Source organism: Gossypium hirsutum, chromosome D09, assembly GCF_007990345.1.
Source record: "Gossypium hirsutum isolate 1008001.06 chromosome D09, Gossypium_hirsutum_v2.1, whole genome shotgun sequence".
In the NCBI taxonomy this organism is placed as follows: Eukaryota; Viridiplantae; Streptophyta; class Magnoliopsida; order Malvales; family Malvaceae; genus Gossypium; species Gossypium hirsutum.
In genome coordinates, this window is record NC_053445.1 from 970,436 (window position 1) to 987,776 (window position 17,341).

Genomic DNA, 17,341 nt, shown 5'->3' on the forward strand with positions numbered 1-17,341 from the left:
TAATGATTGTGACATGGATATAGATTAAGATAATTGACGCCATATCGAACAAAAATTGAAAGTGAGAATATGGGTTAAGATATTTTAAAAATAAACCAATTAAAATATTATTTTTTAAATAAATTTATATATGTGGACATTTATATAGAATCTTTTAAAATTTTTAAAAATAAAAAATTTATAAATCTAGTTATCTTAAATTTAAATTCAAAAATATATTTTATGATAATTTTTAAATTTAATGAAATAATTAAAAATAAATTTTAAATTAAATTAAATTAAATTATAATGATAATTTTTAAAAATTTAATAAAACAAATTTAAACATTAAGATAAATAATATTTATATTTATGATCATATTATTTATTTTTATGATAATTTTATATATTTTTATTTTCTTACCTATAAATTTTATGCAAAATTTTCAAAATTTATTTATCACATTCAAATTTTACTTAAGATTTTAAATTTTATATATTTAAATAATAGTAAGTGGTCCGCATCAACTTTGAGTCTTAGATTTTCTAATATAATATATACTAGTTTTTATATCCTCTTACATTGGCAACAATACCTATGCCAATCAAGCTATAACTCAATTGATAATTAATTGATTTTTTTAAAATTAACAAATATATAAATACTATAAGTGATAAGTTAAAATAATATATATACACAGTCAGTCTTCTTTATAACAACCACCCGCTATAATAACATTTTACTATAACAACCAAGTTTCTAGTAGAATTGATTTCTTATATTTTATTTTAATCCTCTATAACAGTTTTTTACTTATAACAACAACATCCATAGTTATGATGTACATTATTTATTAAATTATTTTTCTATAATTTTAAAATTTTAAGTGAAATTATAGCTATTTCTTATAAACAAACCTATAATAAAAATGATCTTAATTAAAATATTTAAATTTCAAATGAAAAATTTCTATTAATCATATTTTATTAAATGAAAATAATCTTCAATAAGAGGAATTAAATATATCAATTCAATAAACTATTAAGTTTCCTAATTAAAAATCCTACTATGAATTCAGAGCATCATAAATTTATAAATTGATTACTTAAATTTAATAACTCGTGATAAATTAATTAATTTAATATTGATTAATTGTACTTGTTAGATTTATGAACTTTATAATTAATCATGTGAAACAATGTAAAATAAAATATGCATAAAAACAATAATATAATCACCTAATATACGCATTTTAATTTTGTTGATTTGATTTTCACTTTATTTCTTTTTTTTAACATAATTCTCAAAATTTTTATTTGATAGAAATTCACGATATAAATTCTATTATAGGCTTACAACAATTATCTCTATATAACAACATATTATAAGCGGATAACATCTACCACTCTATAACTGATAAAATCTTAACAAGCAAATGAGACAAATTCTTTATAATAATTTTATATTTTTACTTTCTTTCATTAAAAATTTATGCAAATTTTCAAAATTTATTTAACCCATTTAAATTCTACTTAAGATTTTAAATTTTATTTATTTAATTTTTTTTAAAATAATAAATACCATCAATTAAGTAAGTTATTCATATCAACTTTTAAGTCTTAGACCTTATAATATATATTATCTAATTTTATAAAAGAAATTATATTAGGGTTCAAAATTTATATAAAAGCTTGACATTTTCTTTCATTAGAGGATATTCTCTTTAAGCACTCAAATATATTCTTAAATAAAATATTTTTTTTGGTTCAATTTTGGGTTGACATAAAGCAAAATAAAATCTAAACATTTATTTTAATTTACAATCTAACTTTAAAACTCAATTTTCCTTAAAATACAATTTGTTTTATCATTATATCCAAAATTTATTGTAAAAAAAAAAAAAAAAGCTGGCAAATCATGCACCCTGGCGCAAGTTAGCAAAGCTAATATAGATAGACTTTTTATGGGTCAGGTGACTGGTTCGATTCGATAACTTGTTCAAAAAGTAGGAGAGTTTGAGTAAAAATATAAGACTAAAAAATAAGATTAATTTAGAAAATAGACCGAGCTTAGAGTAAAGGTTTTTGCCTAGGCCCAATCCGTCCCCAATTTATAAAAAATAAAAAGAAAATGATGTTTTGTTGTTATTTTTCTATTGTTTTGTTGTTATTTCACTATAATATTGCTATTATTATTTTTTATTTGGATAATATATAACATTTGTTTTATTATTAATTTTACTATTATTTAGAGGCATTTGTTTGTCTAGTTGCATTATTATTTAAGAATAAACACTTTTATTTATTTATTTTTAATTTGTTAAGGAATATTTATTTTAATGTTTTGGATGTTTTTTTATGTATTATATTTTTTAAAGTTTTTTATATAAAAAATTTTAATATTGATGGATTGACCTAAACTTAAAGTTTTAATATTTTTATTTGAGTCGAATTTAGACAAAATTTTAAATTATTTATTAAGCCGAGATAAACTCGAACCAATCAAAGGAACTAAAATTTTATTAAGAGCCGACTCGAATCCGACCCGGATAATCCCTCAACATAAATACAAAGTCTGCAAAGAATACCATGACTCGTCATCATCTTCGAGTCGGCGCATGTTAGCACAAGAACCGGAAATTTTTCGTATTGCCCAAAGAATTGTGATTATCATCAGCAATCGTTGATCGATCTGTTTTTCCCCGTCTCCAATTTCATCGAATCCCTTCGCTCCTTCTCGCCAATCAATAATCGGTAAGCTCTCTTCAGCTTAGTTTCAAATCCAATGCTCCGATCTTTCTTTTTTTTCTTAATGTTTCTGATATGATGATTATACATCTGTTTATCTTTTCGATTTTGTTGAGGTTAATTATTTATTATCTTACAATAGTTTTATTTTTTTATAATGAAAAATACGGAAACAAATTTCTTTGATTGTTGAAAGCTAGAATCTGAAAAGTTTTGGAGAATTGTAGATTTAATTACTGTTGGGTGATATAAATAAGTTAATAGTTGAATTCTTTTTATACATCTAATCATAATTTTAATTGACTGGATTTTATCTGCAAATCCAAGACTGACCATTTGTAAAAAAGTGAGAAATAGAGATAGAGGTAAAAAGACCTCTCCAGTCCTTTTCAATTTCAAAATTGAGCAAATTTGTTATTATATCAATCAAAAACATGTACAATTGATGGAAAACATTGGTGTGATTAATTGTCCTTAGTTGCTCACCTTCAAAATTGACAGATTAAATTGCTTTGATTTTGTTGGGAGGGAGTAATTTGCTCAATTTTGAAATTGAGAGGAGTGGAGAGGTCTTTTTTACCTAGAGATAGAGCAATGGCATAACAAAATAAATTATCTTAATTGCATTTTTTTTCTCCTAGAGCAATATGTATGTGGAGAAGAGATCGAGAAACATATCAGATAAAAGCGAAATGAGAAAAACTCCTTCACTGGTAGACCTTTGTGTTAGAACAGTGATAGATAATGTAAGGTACCTTGGAGATGTTGGTGAGACAGATTCACATCTTCTTGAACGTATTCTACCGCATTGTACAGTCGATCAATTATTGCATGTGGAAACAAGTACAAAGGTGAGTTGACTTGCATTGTTTATGCCGCAATTAGATGTTTTTCCTTCAATTTCTATATATATTTAATTGGGACTGATTAATTGATGTAGGGAAGGGATCTCTGTTCAGTAACTGATAAACTATGGAAGAATTTCTATGAGCTGCAGTTTGGCCGTGAGAGTATGAAAATAGTAATTGAGAGGATGAAGCTAAAGAAAGTATCGTTTAGATGGAGACAGTTGTATGAGGTAATCTTTTAACTTACTTAATAGCTAGGCTGTTGGTGAAATGCGTAGGAACCAGCAATATGCCTTTAATTAAATATCAGCACTGTTATAATACCAACTTCCCCACTAAAGTTCAATGATTTGTTGTATTAGGCAAAATTGAAGGATGTTCAGGAGGCCGAGAACAAAGCAATTGACCGGCTTAAACAATTATACAAGAAAGAAGATGCTCGTATGTTCCTTGTTCTTTGATTATTTCTTCTTCTTTTTTTTAACATTAATCTCATTATAGGTTTTTATCATATCTACTCTTTTTTATACAATACCTAGAACTAATCATAGCCCCTCCCCAACCCTTAACTACGAGGATAATGTGCTTCAACGCACTCAAACCCGCGTCATCCTACACTGGCAAAAATGGCGATGCCAATCGAGCTAAGACTCAATCGGCATGTTTTTTGAATTCTTAATAACAATATAACCCATTGTTTTGACAAGTAGCTTGATCTTGTTACATGTGTGCTTCTATCTCTTAGACTCTTGTATTACTGGTTTGATATGCATTTAGTGGTCATAACTTGTGCAATAGTCCCCAAGCTTTGCAAAAAAAATAAAGGCAACTTTCTTCAGAAAGTGCTGAAAATTGGAACTATTTCTTGAATGCCGTTCACAAGAACCTGTATTGTCCCAAACTTGCACTGAGACGTGGCTTTAATTGCTTGCCTACATACTTAAAGTAATAGGGAGAAGTGGCCTTTAATTTTTGAATAAGCTCATGGATTTAAAACAAAGATGTGTGGAGCATTTAAGAGAACCTTTCATGTCAATACATTAATAGAATGAGTTTGTTGCAAGCAAGATCTTGCTATGTGTGTATCTGTGTGTTCCAACTTCCAACACACTCTGCACTTTGGTTGTCAGAATTCTTACCTTGATTTCAATTGGATTAGGAAAACAAAGTCGGCAGGTTCAGCTTTGCACAAAGGTTCCACCTTCAAGCAAAAGAAGCTTTTTTGCTGGTAACATTCTTTGTTCCTCTAATGCTTGTTTGATCTAATTTATTGGTTTCTTATTGGAAAACATGCGAATTTGATCTTTGTGGCTGTTAATAAAAAGGGTCTTGTGTGATCTGTTGGTTTTATTTGTCAAAATGTTATCTAGGAAGTGGACCTGGTTACAATATGTCCAATGTTAAGAGCAACATAATGAAGAAAGCGAAGATAGATCTTATGAAGAGGTAATCTTCTTCTTCTTCTTCTTCTATTGAAAACTGTGTAGAAAAGGAAAAAGAACACTGCAAATTTGTTGAATATTAGGAAAAGCATCCTAGCTCCTCCAAAAACTGGTAAAAGTAAGAACCCTTAATTTACAAGGGCATGTTGCGTAGCCTCTTAGAATCTGAGTGGCAATAATACCGTAGCAGCTAAAATAGGAGTTGGAATCCATTAAAATGCCTTGAATTTATTATTTATCATTGCGATAGTGTCATTCTGGAAGTTTTTCCTAATTTTTTCTCCCTCAGACTGTTACCTTTTCCAGTTTATAGGTGAGTGCCTTATAAATAAGGTATAGCTTTTGAGACAACTGAATGCAGTCTACAATTTCTTATTGTAGAATTCAAATTTTAAAGTCGATATGCTTGGTTGCTTTAAAGGAAATTTGCTAGTAAAGGAATCGAATTGCATTTTACCCCCTATATTTAAAAAATGGGTAAATTAGTCCTTGTACATTAGATCAAAGAGCAAACCAGTCTTTCTATTAAAAATTTCAGCCATTTCTATTGTTAAAAACTGATCATTGTACATAACATGAGCATAACATGAGGTACACTTGGCACTGTCTGGTTATATTGTCTGTCACATCAATTTTTAACAATACAAATTAATGCAATTTTTAATAAAAATGACTAATTTGTTCTTTGATTTACAATATTGGAATTAATTTGCCTATTTTTTAGTAGAAGATGTAAAATGCAATTTGACTTCAAGTAGAGTCTCCATGGTACTTTTTCCGAAATTTGCTCTATTGTAGTTAAAAAACTATGTAAATACTGCCAATCAGTCCTAAGATTATGAACTTGTATAATGGCCTAAGTTTATAAGAAAATGGCTCTACACCTACAATAAAATTGGCATCAAGACTCCACTTCATCCAGGTGGATATTTGAAGGAATTGATTGTTTATTTTCTTCTATCTTTAAACAGCCAGGAAGTGAAAAACCTCGCAGCCATGAAGAAAAAAGCAGTGCAAAGTCATCATAGGTAATATCTTTAGGTGTATATTATTCAATTTTACATCAAACAGCCATTGATTGATATGAATTGATTGCTTATCACATTGGCTTCTTGAAACGCAGTGGTACCACCATAACGAAATCAAGTGGATTTTGCGGAAAGAATTCAGCTTCGACATCAAAGCATAGCAAACCATTAGAGAGGAGATTCTAGAAGAAGCAGTTTGTAAAAATTTAAGAACAAAGTCCCGAAAAAGGTTCTATTGCCTTCCTCCTCTTTTTTCATTGTAATATTTGGAAAGTAATAATGGATCAATCTGTAACTTTATAAAAAACTATTTTCATAATGCAATTGTTTCCAAGGTTTGCATTTCCTTTGTCATAGCATTTACTTTTATGAAGCATCGTTTGCTACCCATTTCTCTGTTTCAATGATGAGTTCCTGCTTTTCAGAAGCACATGTAACACTATTAAAGGTGTTAGGATTGGTTATTTGCCTATGTTACTCACACACATCATTATTTATGTTACTTTGACACCTCTCTTTTTGAAGCATCAATATTTGAAACATATTCAGATAGGGTAAACTACATCTAAGGCCACTAGACTATTAATAAGTTTACGTTTTTTAGTCGCATACCTTGGTCTACTACTGCTCGAATAGCATTCCTCGCTGCAGTTTGAGCAGCAAAAGGGGTCCCCCTTCCTGTACCCTCAAATCCACAAGTGCCAGCAGAGGACCAAGAGATTACCCGACCCAGTACATTTGTAACAATAACATTGGTATGATTGAAATTTGCTTGAACATGAATAACTCCTTTTGGTATTCTATGTGCATTTTTCCGTGCACTAGAAAATGGTCATTGAATTATTTGAAAGCTTTCATTTAAGTCACTAGGATGTTAAAATTATTATTGTATGGCTTTCTCTGTTTGTATCATTTGCACTAGCTTTCATTCCTTTCCCTTCTACAATTCAATTTTTTTCATGAAACAGTTTTGAACGTTATGAATCTAATAACCAAAGTCCAAATAGTTTTCTTCTTCGATCTCGAATATTAATCGTCAGATCGGTTTAAGATATGTTCTACTTATTAATGAGTATTGATCCACTATACTAATCGTCGAATTATTGCTTTAGCAATCTAATGACTTAAATAATAATTTTTGAATAATTCAATATTTTAAAATGAAAATTTTAGAATAATTTTATGCTTATTTTGAAATTTTTTAAATTGAGTAATTAAAATATAAACTTAATAATAATTTATTTACTCTTTAACTTACCCACGGACATAATCTTAATATATGAAAAAAAATTAGACATATCTTTGTCAGACATGACTATATTCATCCGAGTTAGCATAGCAATTTGCTGCTTTGGTAGAAAGATTTATTGAATGACCTGCAAAAATAAAAAGGCCTATTGCCTGACAGGGTTTAGCAAGTCCTACATTTGGACACACTTCCCAGTCCCTTGCTTGGATAGCGGGTATTTTACAAAAATAATACAAAAAAAATAAAAATAAAAAAATACTAAAATAATATACAAAAAAGTTTATTTATCAAAATGGTATAAGAAAAAAAACAAAACAGCACAGACGGCACCAATGGTGCCTGTGGCAGAGGCGGCACCAACATGTTCGTATTTCAGCCATTTGTTTTTTTTTTCCGGATTTTATTACTTTAAAAAATATACTATTTTTTAATTTATTATTTTACATTATTTTAGTACATTATATTTGAAATGTATTAATTTAGTGTGTTTTTTAAATAAATTTAAAAAAAAACCCTTATTTTAGCCATTTGTTCGTATTTTTTTCCTCGGATTTTATTACTTTTAAAAAATATACTACTTTCTAATTTTATTATTTTACATTATTTTAGTACATTATGTTTGAAATGTATTCATTTAGTGTGTTTTTTATTTATATTTAAAAAAAACCCTTATTTCGGCCCTTTGTTCGTATTTTTTCCGGATTTTATTACTTTCAATAAAAATATATTATTTTCCTATTTTATTATTTTACATTATTTTAGTACATTATGTTTGAAATGTATTAATTTACTGTGTTTTTTAAATAAATTTTAAAAAAACTATTATTTTCCCCTTTGTTCGTATTTTTTTCCTCGGATTTTATTACTTTAAAAAATATATTATTTTCTAATTTTATTATTTTACATTGTTTAAGTACATTATGTTTCAAATGTATTCATTTAGTGTGTTTTTAAAATAAATTTTTAAAAAAAAATTCTTGTTTCGGCCCTTTGTTCGTATTTTTTTCCCAGATTTTATTACTTTCAATAAAAATATATTATTTTCTAATTTTATTATTTTACATTATTTTAGTACATTATGTTTGAAATGTATTAATTTACTGTGTTTTTTAAATAAATTTAGTAAAAAACCATTATTTTGACCCTTTGTTTGTATTTTTTTCCCGAATTTTATTACTTTAAAAAATATAATATTTTCTAATTTTATTATTTTACATTATTTCAGTATATTATGTTTGAAATGTATTCATTTAGTTTGTTTTTAAATAAATTTAAAAAAAACTCTTATTTCGGCCTTTTGTTCGTATTTTTTTACCGGATTTTATTACTTTCAATAAAAACACACTAAATGAATATATTCCAAACATAATGTACTAAAATAATGTAAAATAATAAATTAGAAAATAGTATTTTTTTAAAGTAATAAAATTCGGGGAAAAAAATACGAACAAATGGCTGAAATACGAACATGTTGGTGCCGCCAGTGGCAGGCCCTCCATTCAACTGTTTTGTTTTTTTTGTACCATTTTAGTAAATAAACTTTTTTGTATATTATTTTGGCATTTTTTATTTTTTTTATATTATTTTAGTAAAATACCCCTTGGATAGCAATGTTAAAGTAGTTGGATTCTGCTTAAAAGGTTGTTTTAGGGTGAGTTTGGATGGGCGGTGCGTTTATCTGCGATTAGTGTAAAAATAGTGGTGGCGGTGAGATTAAATACTATAGCGACACTGTAGCGTGAGACAATAAGTAAACTAAATACACCGCACCGCACTCAATTGCCAATCTAAACCCACCTTTAGTTCCATTCCTCTCCTGATTTTCAGGTGCTAAACTTCTTTTGCACTTTAAAATTTGGAAATTTAGTAAAATAATCTAAAAAATTAATATAGGCTGGCTTGGGTTTAGTTATTTTAATTTGGGCTAGATTTGGATAAATTTTAGACTCATTTTTAGGTTAGGTTTTGGCGTAGAAAATGGGTTTAACATTTTGTGGAGGCTTGACCCGGTTCAGCCCATAATCACTTTTAGCATAGTGTCTTTAATTCAAATCTCATTATGGATAATTTTTTTTATTGATGTATGAAAATATAAAAAAGACGAGAACACCCATATAATCATAGAACTTTACAAATAAAATCATTTTTTGGGAATTCTCTAATTGAGTTGAAACTTTGTTGATGGGTGATATCAACTCAGTAAAAAATTTAATAAATATAAGCTTTGCAGAGATCAAAATATGTTCATCTTTTAATCATTGTATTATTTTTAATAATATCGTACTATTACTTAAATTATGCTTTTAATTTTTTATTTATAAAATATTATTTATTTTAAGAGAAAATACTGGGTACATTGTAAGTGAAGTTTTTAGATTACAGAAGAATGATTGGGGGATTGACAAATATTTAATAGGGGTACAGTAAAATATTATAAAAAAAAAGACATGTCAATTTTTTAAAGTAGTTTGTGAAATAAAAAAAATATACTACGAGTGTACTAAATGTTTACCCTTATTTTGAATATTATTTACAACAAATATAATATATTATTTGTTTCTTTATCTTTTATTTTAAAACAATAAACGCATGTGACAGGAAATCTAGAACATTAAAAGAGATTAGTAAACTTCCAGTCTTACAAGCAATGATTCATTACTTGAATGTTTCTTTCCGTCTAAATAATCCAAAGCTTATGGCATATTTGGTTCGTTGGAATAGAATAAAGATATAATGAAATGTTATCATGTTGTTCATTCCATAACATTATTTTACATATTTTTTCCATTCAACCCAATCAAATTATTGTTACACTTATTCCATTCAATTAAATTAAAAGCAATATTTTATTTAGTTTTTGAGTACCCCAAGTCTTTTAAAATTGTTTCTAAGCCTAAAAATTGCACTTTTCCAACAATATCTCTAGACATAGGGTCATGTGTCTCGAGACATGAAACTTCAAATATAAACTTTGCTTCAAGTAAGAAAAAGTCTCAAACAATTCTTGAAACAACAAGCCATGTCTCGAGACATAGGCTTGCTTGTCTCGAGACATAAAACATCGAAGCTAAAGTTTTGCTTCAGGGGTGAAATGTCTCGAGACAATGTCCTCTAAGTCTCAAGACATGAACGGTCATACTTTTGTCTCGATGTCTCGAGACTTAGACCTATAGATTGCATTAAATGCGCGAATTTAATGCTCTCAACGGCTAGAAACTCCTTCCAACAACTCCAAACATTCAAAAATAAATGAGAGGACATAAATATGGTCCAAGGACACTTAAATGAAGATAAAAAAAACAAGCTTACAATGATTAAAAACAAAAAAACAATCATTTCACCTTGTTATTCTTATTTTCATTTATAATCACCTGTCAATTCAATTGTCATTCATTCTTTTAAGTGTTATTTTGTAGTTGTGAAAAATTTATCATTGTATATCTACCTTCTACATGTGGTTATTTATTTTCAATTGTCTTTCTCAAATTCATGAGAAATTATTTAAGGTTTTGGGTAAAAAATATTACGGAGAAGTAGTTCTATCTTGCTTAATTTGTGAAGGTTAAACATTATCCTTAACAAGTTTCAAATTAGTAAATTTAAAAAATCCTTGATAGTGATAAGCTAAAGTAGTGGACGTAGACACTAAACTAATAAAGAATATATATATTTAGGCAAATTATGTTAGCTATATAAACACACACATACATGTTAGTGGAATCTCCACGTCGATTTATTCATTATTCCTTCAATAATTAGTCAAAAAAAAATGGTCTAAATGTATTACACTGGGCATTTAAAGAAGAGATCTCTGCAAGTAATAAGTTGTTTAATAAAGACACCAATTCAAAAAGATGATCACCCTCCCATGAAAATGCTTAATTAGTAAAATTTTATTAAGCTTGCCAAACTTGAAAGCTAAAGCAGGAGTGTGGCACTTAGACTTAATCATAAACTGGAAAAAAAAAAGCCATTACAGTTTTAAATACTAACCTTAATATTTTAGGGTTTCAATCTGGGGTTATGATTTTGGAATAAAGAGTTTTGTTTAACATTGGGGGTATACTAGAAAATTAGACAGAGAGAAGATTGAAGCAAATTGTAGAAAATAAGTGCAAAGCAATATGGGTTGAAGAAGGTGAGAGTTACCGTAGTTGTTGTCAAACCCCCAAAATTCCCAAATGAAATGTTAAAACCTCTTGTAGACTGTCCAAGCCAAATTTAGCTTTAAAATTATAATCAAACTTAGGATTTTTGAGACAATAACTTCATTACAAGTTTTGGGCTTAAATTTGAATTTCATAATTAAATTGGGGTTGAATTTAAATTAACTTTAAATTTATTTTTGAAGTAATTTTTAAGTTCAATTTCAATTAAATTAAATTGTAGATGAGAGTTGATATCCGCATGTGGTTTTTGGAGGAATTTTTTTATAAATAAAACCATTTTTATGTTGTAAATAGTGGTTTTATTTTTAAATGATTTTGGAGTAAAAACTATTTTATGTTTGGTTTTTAAATAAATGTTTTATTAGAATTGGTCCAAATTAGGTTAAGCCTCAATCTATTTGCTTAAGCTTAAAATTGAGTCAAGTTCAAGTACAATTGTTTTGAGGCTCAAAAGGCACACATCTTTATGAGATGTCAGGTTAGGGTTTGGAAATCTTAAGGGTGTAGTTGCCGTACATGGGGAATGAAAATACTAAAAAAATAATAATGAAAAAAAAACACAAAATGGAAATACAAAAAATCCAAAAAATCAAGAAAAATGAAATCTTTGAAGAAACTTCTGGATCAAGAACATGAACACAACATTTTTGGGTTTGTGATACAACACTAGAAATGCACAGGAAGACGAAGAAGAGAAAACGAGAGACAAAGAGAAAAGAGAAAAGAGAAAAAGAAAACTTATTTTTAACTGGGTTGTTACTTGAGACACAAAGTCTTTTCCAATTGGTTTTAAAAGCCAATCAGAAAGAGTAGTTACAATGGACTACCGGATTGTTACCAATGGTTGTTACTCAGCTAAGTGATACGCGCCGTATCACTAACCTTTAACTCTCAAAAAAAGTGTCTCATTTCATGAATCTTCTAAACTCATTGTTTCACTAATTCCCTAAAACTCCCCATTTTACTAACTCATTACTAATTGATTCTTAAGTAACTTTCAGTTTATGGAACAATTCTCCTTCCCTTCCAACATCATTGTCCTTAAGAATGAGAAGAGAATATGGAAGTTTCTTCCGCAAATCCAGCAAATTCTTCCAGGTAGCATCTTCTGGAAAGGCATTTATCCACGTGACTAAAACTTCAATGATTACTATGTTTCCCTTCTTCACCATTCGTCGATTGAGAACTTGAGCTAGCTCAAGACCATGGCATCATCCGTACCGACAATAGGTAGGTTAGATTGCACCATCGAGCTGCCCACATGTTTCTTAAGTTGGTTGACATGGAAAATGATTTGAATACATGATCTCAAAGGTAAGGTTAACCTATAGGGCACATTCCCTACTTTAGTTTCCATAAAAAAAAGACCAAAAAACTTGGGAGCAAGCTTTTGGTTTTATGTTTTCCTCATAGTATGTGGTCTATAGGGATGAATCTTGAGGTACACCATGTCTTCCACCTCAAAGTGCCCGTCACTATGTTTCTTACCAACCAAATGCTTAATTTGATTTTTGGCTTTTTGAAGATGAAATTTAAGCATTTGTTTGGCTGCTTCTCCATGTTAAAGGCTCATATCCACAAAAGCTACAATGGACATTTTAGCCAAATAGGGAATATAAAGAAGAGGAGTTTGCCTATAGAGGGCCTCATATTGGGTAGTTCCAATTGTTGAATGGTAAGAAGTGTTATACCACTATTCAGCCAAGGGCAACCATAAAACCCAAGCTCTAGCTTTTCCCCTGACATTTATCTCAAGTAGCTCTCCAAACATCAATTTAGCACCTTTATCTAACCATATGTCTCAAGGTGATAGGTTGTAGAGAGTTTCAACCAAGTTTCCAACCTCTTAAAAAGTTTATGCGAGAAGGTTAACATAAAGATCTTATCCCTATCAGAGACAATTGATTTTGGTGTTCCATGTAACTTGTAAATATGATTAAGGTCCTCCTAAGCAACTGTTATTGCTGTAAAAGGGTGCGAGAGGGCCACAAAGTGGCCATATTTGGTCAATTTGTTCACAACCACCAAAATAGTGCCATTCCCCTTCAAAGTTGGTAAACCTTCTACAAAATCCATGCTGACCTCAACCCAAGCTCGATCAGGAATTGGTAAAGGCTGAAGTAGACCAGGTTTAGCAGCATGACCATATTTACACATCTGACAGGTCACACAATCCCTCACCCATTGGTTAACATAATTAATTCAACAATTAATTTAATTCATGTGACAACTAAATACAATGCCAAATGTATTTGGATTTTGTTCGTTTCAACTATAGTGTGTGACCTTCTAGGCTCTTGTAACGTTGGTAGTAATACTATAACATTTATAACATTACAAGCAATGAGTGACATCTAGTAATGTATCATTGCCACCCAAGTTAGAAAAAGTCGTGATGTAACATCCCGATTTCGGGCCCAGTCAGAACAGTGGTTTCGAGACCACAAATTTGATGAGGAAAAAATTATTTGTTATATTTTTATGGTCTAAAATTTCATGGAATGATTTTGTGAAAATTTCGTTCGAAAATTTCGACGTTTGGGCACTCAAGTTAGTCAAAAGGACTAAATTATAAAAAGTACAAAAGTTGAGTTCTACATATTAGAGGTGTCCAATTGTTATGAAATTTAAATTAGAGGTCCTTAAATGGAAATTATACCATTGTTTAAATTGTGGACAAAAATGGACATGAGATAAGTAAAATAGATTATTTTTAATTGAAGGGTATTTTAGTCATTTAGTAATAAAAAAGAATTAAAAGGGGAAAAGATGGCAAAATATGCTCATCTTCTTCATTTGGCCGAATTTATCAAGGCGGAAGCCATAGTTAGGGTTTTCAAGCTTCCAAGCTCCATAGTAAGTGATCCCAAGCCTCGTTTTTAAGTTTTTTTTTTTACATTTTTGGAGTCCTGGTAACTTGATTTAGCTTATTCTAGCAATAATTTAACCTAGGGTTCATATTTGGATAAATACCCATAGGTGAAATGTGTTTATTTTGATGTTTTATGGTAGAATATGAATCTTGGAATTATGTTAAACAACTTTTGCTAAGCGATTTTAAGTGAAAACAAGTAAAACGACATAATCGGTAAAAATACCTAATGTTCATAAGTGTTAGAGTGGGAATTTGATGTTGCCATAGAAGGGAAAAATGTTCAGCATGTCATAAAATATAAGAATAGGGATGAAGTTTAATTTCGAGCTTTGGGGCAAAAGTGTAATTATGAAAAAGTTTAGGGGCAAAATCGTAATTTTTACAAAGTTCGAGTCAAGGATTGTTTTGATGAATGTGAGTATTAAATAAGATAAATTTTCTATTATAGATCAAGAAGAACAAAATTCAGAGTTAGACCGGGGAAAGAAAAAGGTTGAAGACTAAAGTGCTAGATTTGATCATATTTTGTACCGAGGTAAGTTTACGGTAAATAAATGCAATATTTTGATAATTATTATTAATGTTGTTATTTTTCAGCAATTATGTATTTATTTCATGAAAATATCTAATGTTGACTTAAGTATGAGATGACAGAAAATCAGTGATAAAAGCCCCGTTGAAACATTGGGAATGTATCGGATACAAATGTCATGACATTAAGGGAATAAGATCCCATGTAAGACCATGTCTGGGACATGGCATTCACATCATTGAAATTATGAGAGGTCCCATGTAAGACCATGTCTGGGACATGGCGTTGGCACCGAGATGAGAGGTCTCATGTAAGACCATGTCTGGGACATGGCGTTGGCACCGAGATGAGAGGTCCCCCGTAAGACCATGTCTGGGACATGGCATGGGCACCGATATGAGAACTCCCATGTAAGACCATATCTGAGATATGGCATTGGCAGTACAGAAAACATCCCATGTAAAACTATGTCTGGTGAGTTATAAGGATTGAGAATATCTCAATTATCAGTTGAGAAAGAAATTTCAGCAAGGGAGGAGTAAGTTATAATCATGAGTTATTTAAGTAAGCAAGTAAGTAAACAAGTAAGTGAGTAAGTAAAGAAACAAGTAAAGATTCTAATGTTTGATGAAATTTATGATTATGATTATTTATGATAAATGTTGTTATTTATCTACTGGTAAACTTACTAAGCTTTATGCTTTCTTTCTTTATTTTCCTTATTTTTATAGTATCGCCAAGTCAGTTCGAGGATCACAAGGACGTCGGAGTTCGTCTCACACTATCTACAGACATCTCGGTATTATGTGATTTCGAAACGTGTAAAGCTATGGCATGTATAGAGACTTAGTCATTTTGAGTGTGTTTATATGATATGGCTAATGGTTAGCTATTGAAATGGCTAATTAAGAACATGTGTGGTGTTATGGATGCCTAAATGATAGTAAATACAAAGAAATTATAAAAGAGTAAAAATTTGCAATGGAACAGTTTTTGGACAGCAGCAGTGACGTGATTTTGAAAAATCACCAAGGATAGTAAAAATGGAATTAGAGAGTGAATGAGATATAGAATTGAATCTTATCTAGTCTATTTTCACACGAAAGAAACGGTGTAGGCAAAGGAATTTTATATTAGGATATATTTGTATTTTAGTGAGACAGGGTCAGAGTTGTTTTTTAAAGTCCCCTATTCTAACTTTAGAAAATCATTAAAAATTGTATAGAAAGAATTATGATTCATAATTTATATTTCTAGAATCCTTAGTGGGTCTATTTTCAAAATAAACAAACGAGAATATTATATGAATTCTATACAATGAGATAACTGATTTTTAGTACAAAGAGGTCAAAACTATCGAGTAGAGAAATAGGGGAGACTTTAACTAATAAACTGTACTAATTGGCTAACCTAAAGATTTTGGAAATTTTATAGTAAGAAGATATTTAAGTCTAGTTTCAGGGAAAATTTACAGATTTGAATTTTGAGTTTCATAACTCGAGTTATAATTAAATTAGTGACTATTGCGCGAGTGGACAACTTTACTGTGAATAGTGATATAAGTTATTTTTGATTTGTTTAAGTATTCGGAAAATTTTTAGTATTTCTAGTTTGGACCCAAATCATTTTCTTTGCATGTTTTAGGGTCTCGAGGGTTATTTTTAGGGACATATTGATTGAACGTGAGCGAATTAATTTTAAAAGCAAATTTTTATGCTCCGAACTGCTAAGTTAAATCAAATAAAGCCTTGTGCTCGACTCCGGCAACGATCTCGGATAAGGGGTGTTACAAGTGATTCAACATAACCTTTATGTGATAATATTTTCATGTATTATATCATACTATCCTTAATATCTAGGTTGGACACAAGTCATGGAATAGTCACACTTATATAATCCAATCTCATATTTCTTGATGTTCTGAGCATACTATAATAAACAAATAAGTGTGATATCTCATATAAACTTGTTTGAGTATGGCCATGCATTTCTTGTAACACCCCTTACCCTTATTCAACTCCGGAATAGGGTATGAGGTATTACTAGAACACTTACACATGTAAATGTATTAAACCGAGTTACAAAATTTCATTCAAATTTAAACTCTTCAAATTTTTAACATGCTTTTATAATTCTTTATAACATATCCTCAAAATATTATATTCATAACAAATAGGGCCTACGAGACCCGATACTTACTCATGTAATTCAAAGCTCCATTTCCATTTTATTCAATTCACAATATTTCGTGTTCACAATTCAAATTAATTTCTCAATCCAATATATATATATTTCAATACCACACTCTTATACTATGAAACTTTATTTTCCCATATGAGCTTAAACCATCATCATCACATATCAAAGACAAATGTTCTTGACATTTCCATCACATAAACCGAATTAATCAATGCAACTCAATGATATAATCATCCATATATCATTATTATCATATATATATCAAGACTAAA

General features: G+C 29.4%; 1 protein-coding gene across 1 annotated transcript; it reads left to right on the forward strand.

The window, feature by feature from the left end:
• The first annotated feature begins 2,535 nt into the window (after positions 1-2,535).
• On the forward strand, positions 2,536-6,391 carry LOC107931305 (transcription elongation factor B polypeptide 3). The gene is made up of 8 exons (XM_016863164.2): positions 2,536-2,733; positions 3,369-3,578; positions 3,668-3,805; positions 3,938-4,016; positions 4,735-4,803; positions 4,946-5,021; positions 5,989-6,045; positions 6,141-6,391. The coding sequence occupies exons 2-8, from the start codon at positions 3,375-3,377 to the stop codon at positions 6,229-6,231; spliced, it is 714 nt and encodes a 237-aa protein (XP_016718653.1). The 5' UTR covers positions 2,536-2,733; positions 3,369-3,374; the 3' UTR covers positions 6,232-6,391.
• Positions 6,392-17,341: the final 10,950 nt, after the last annotated feature.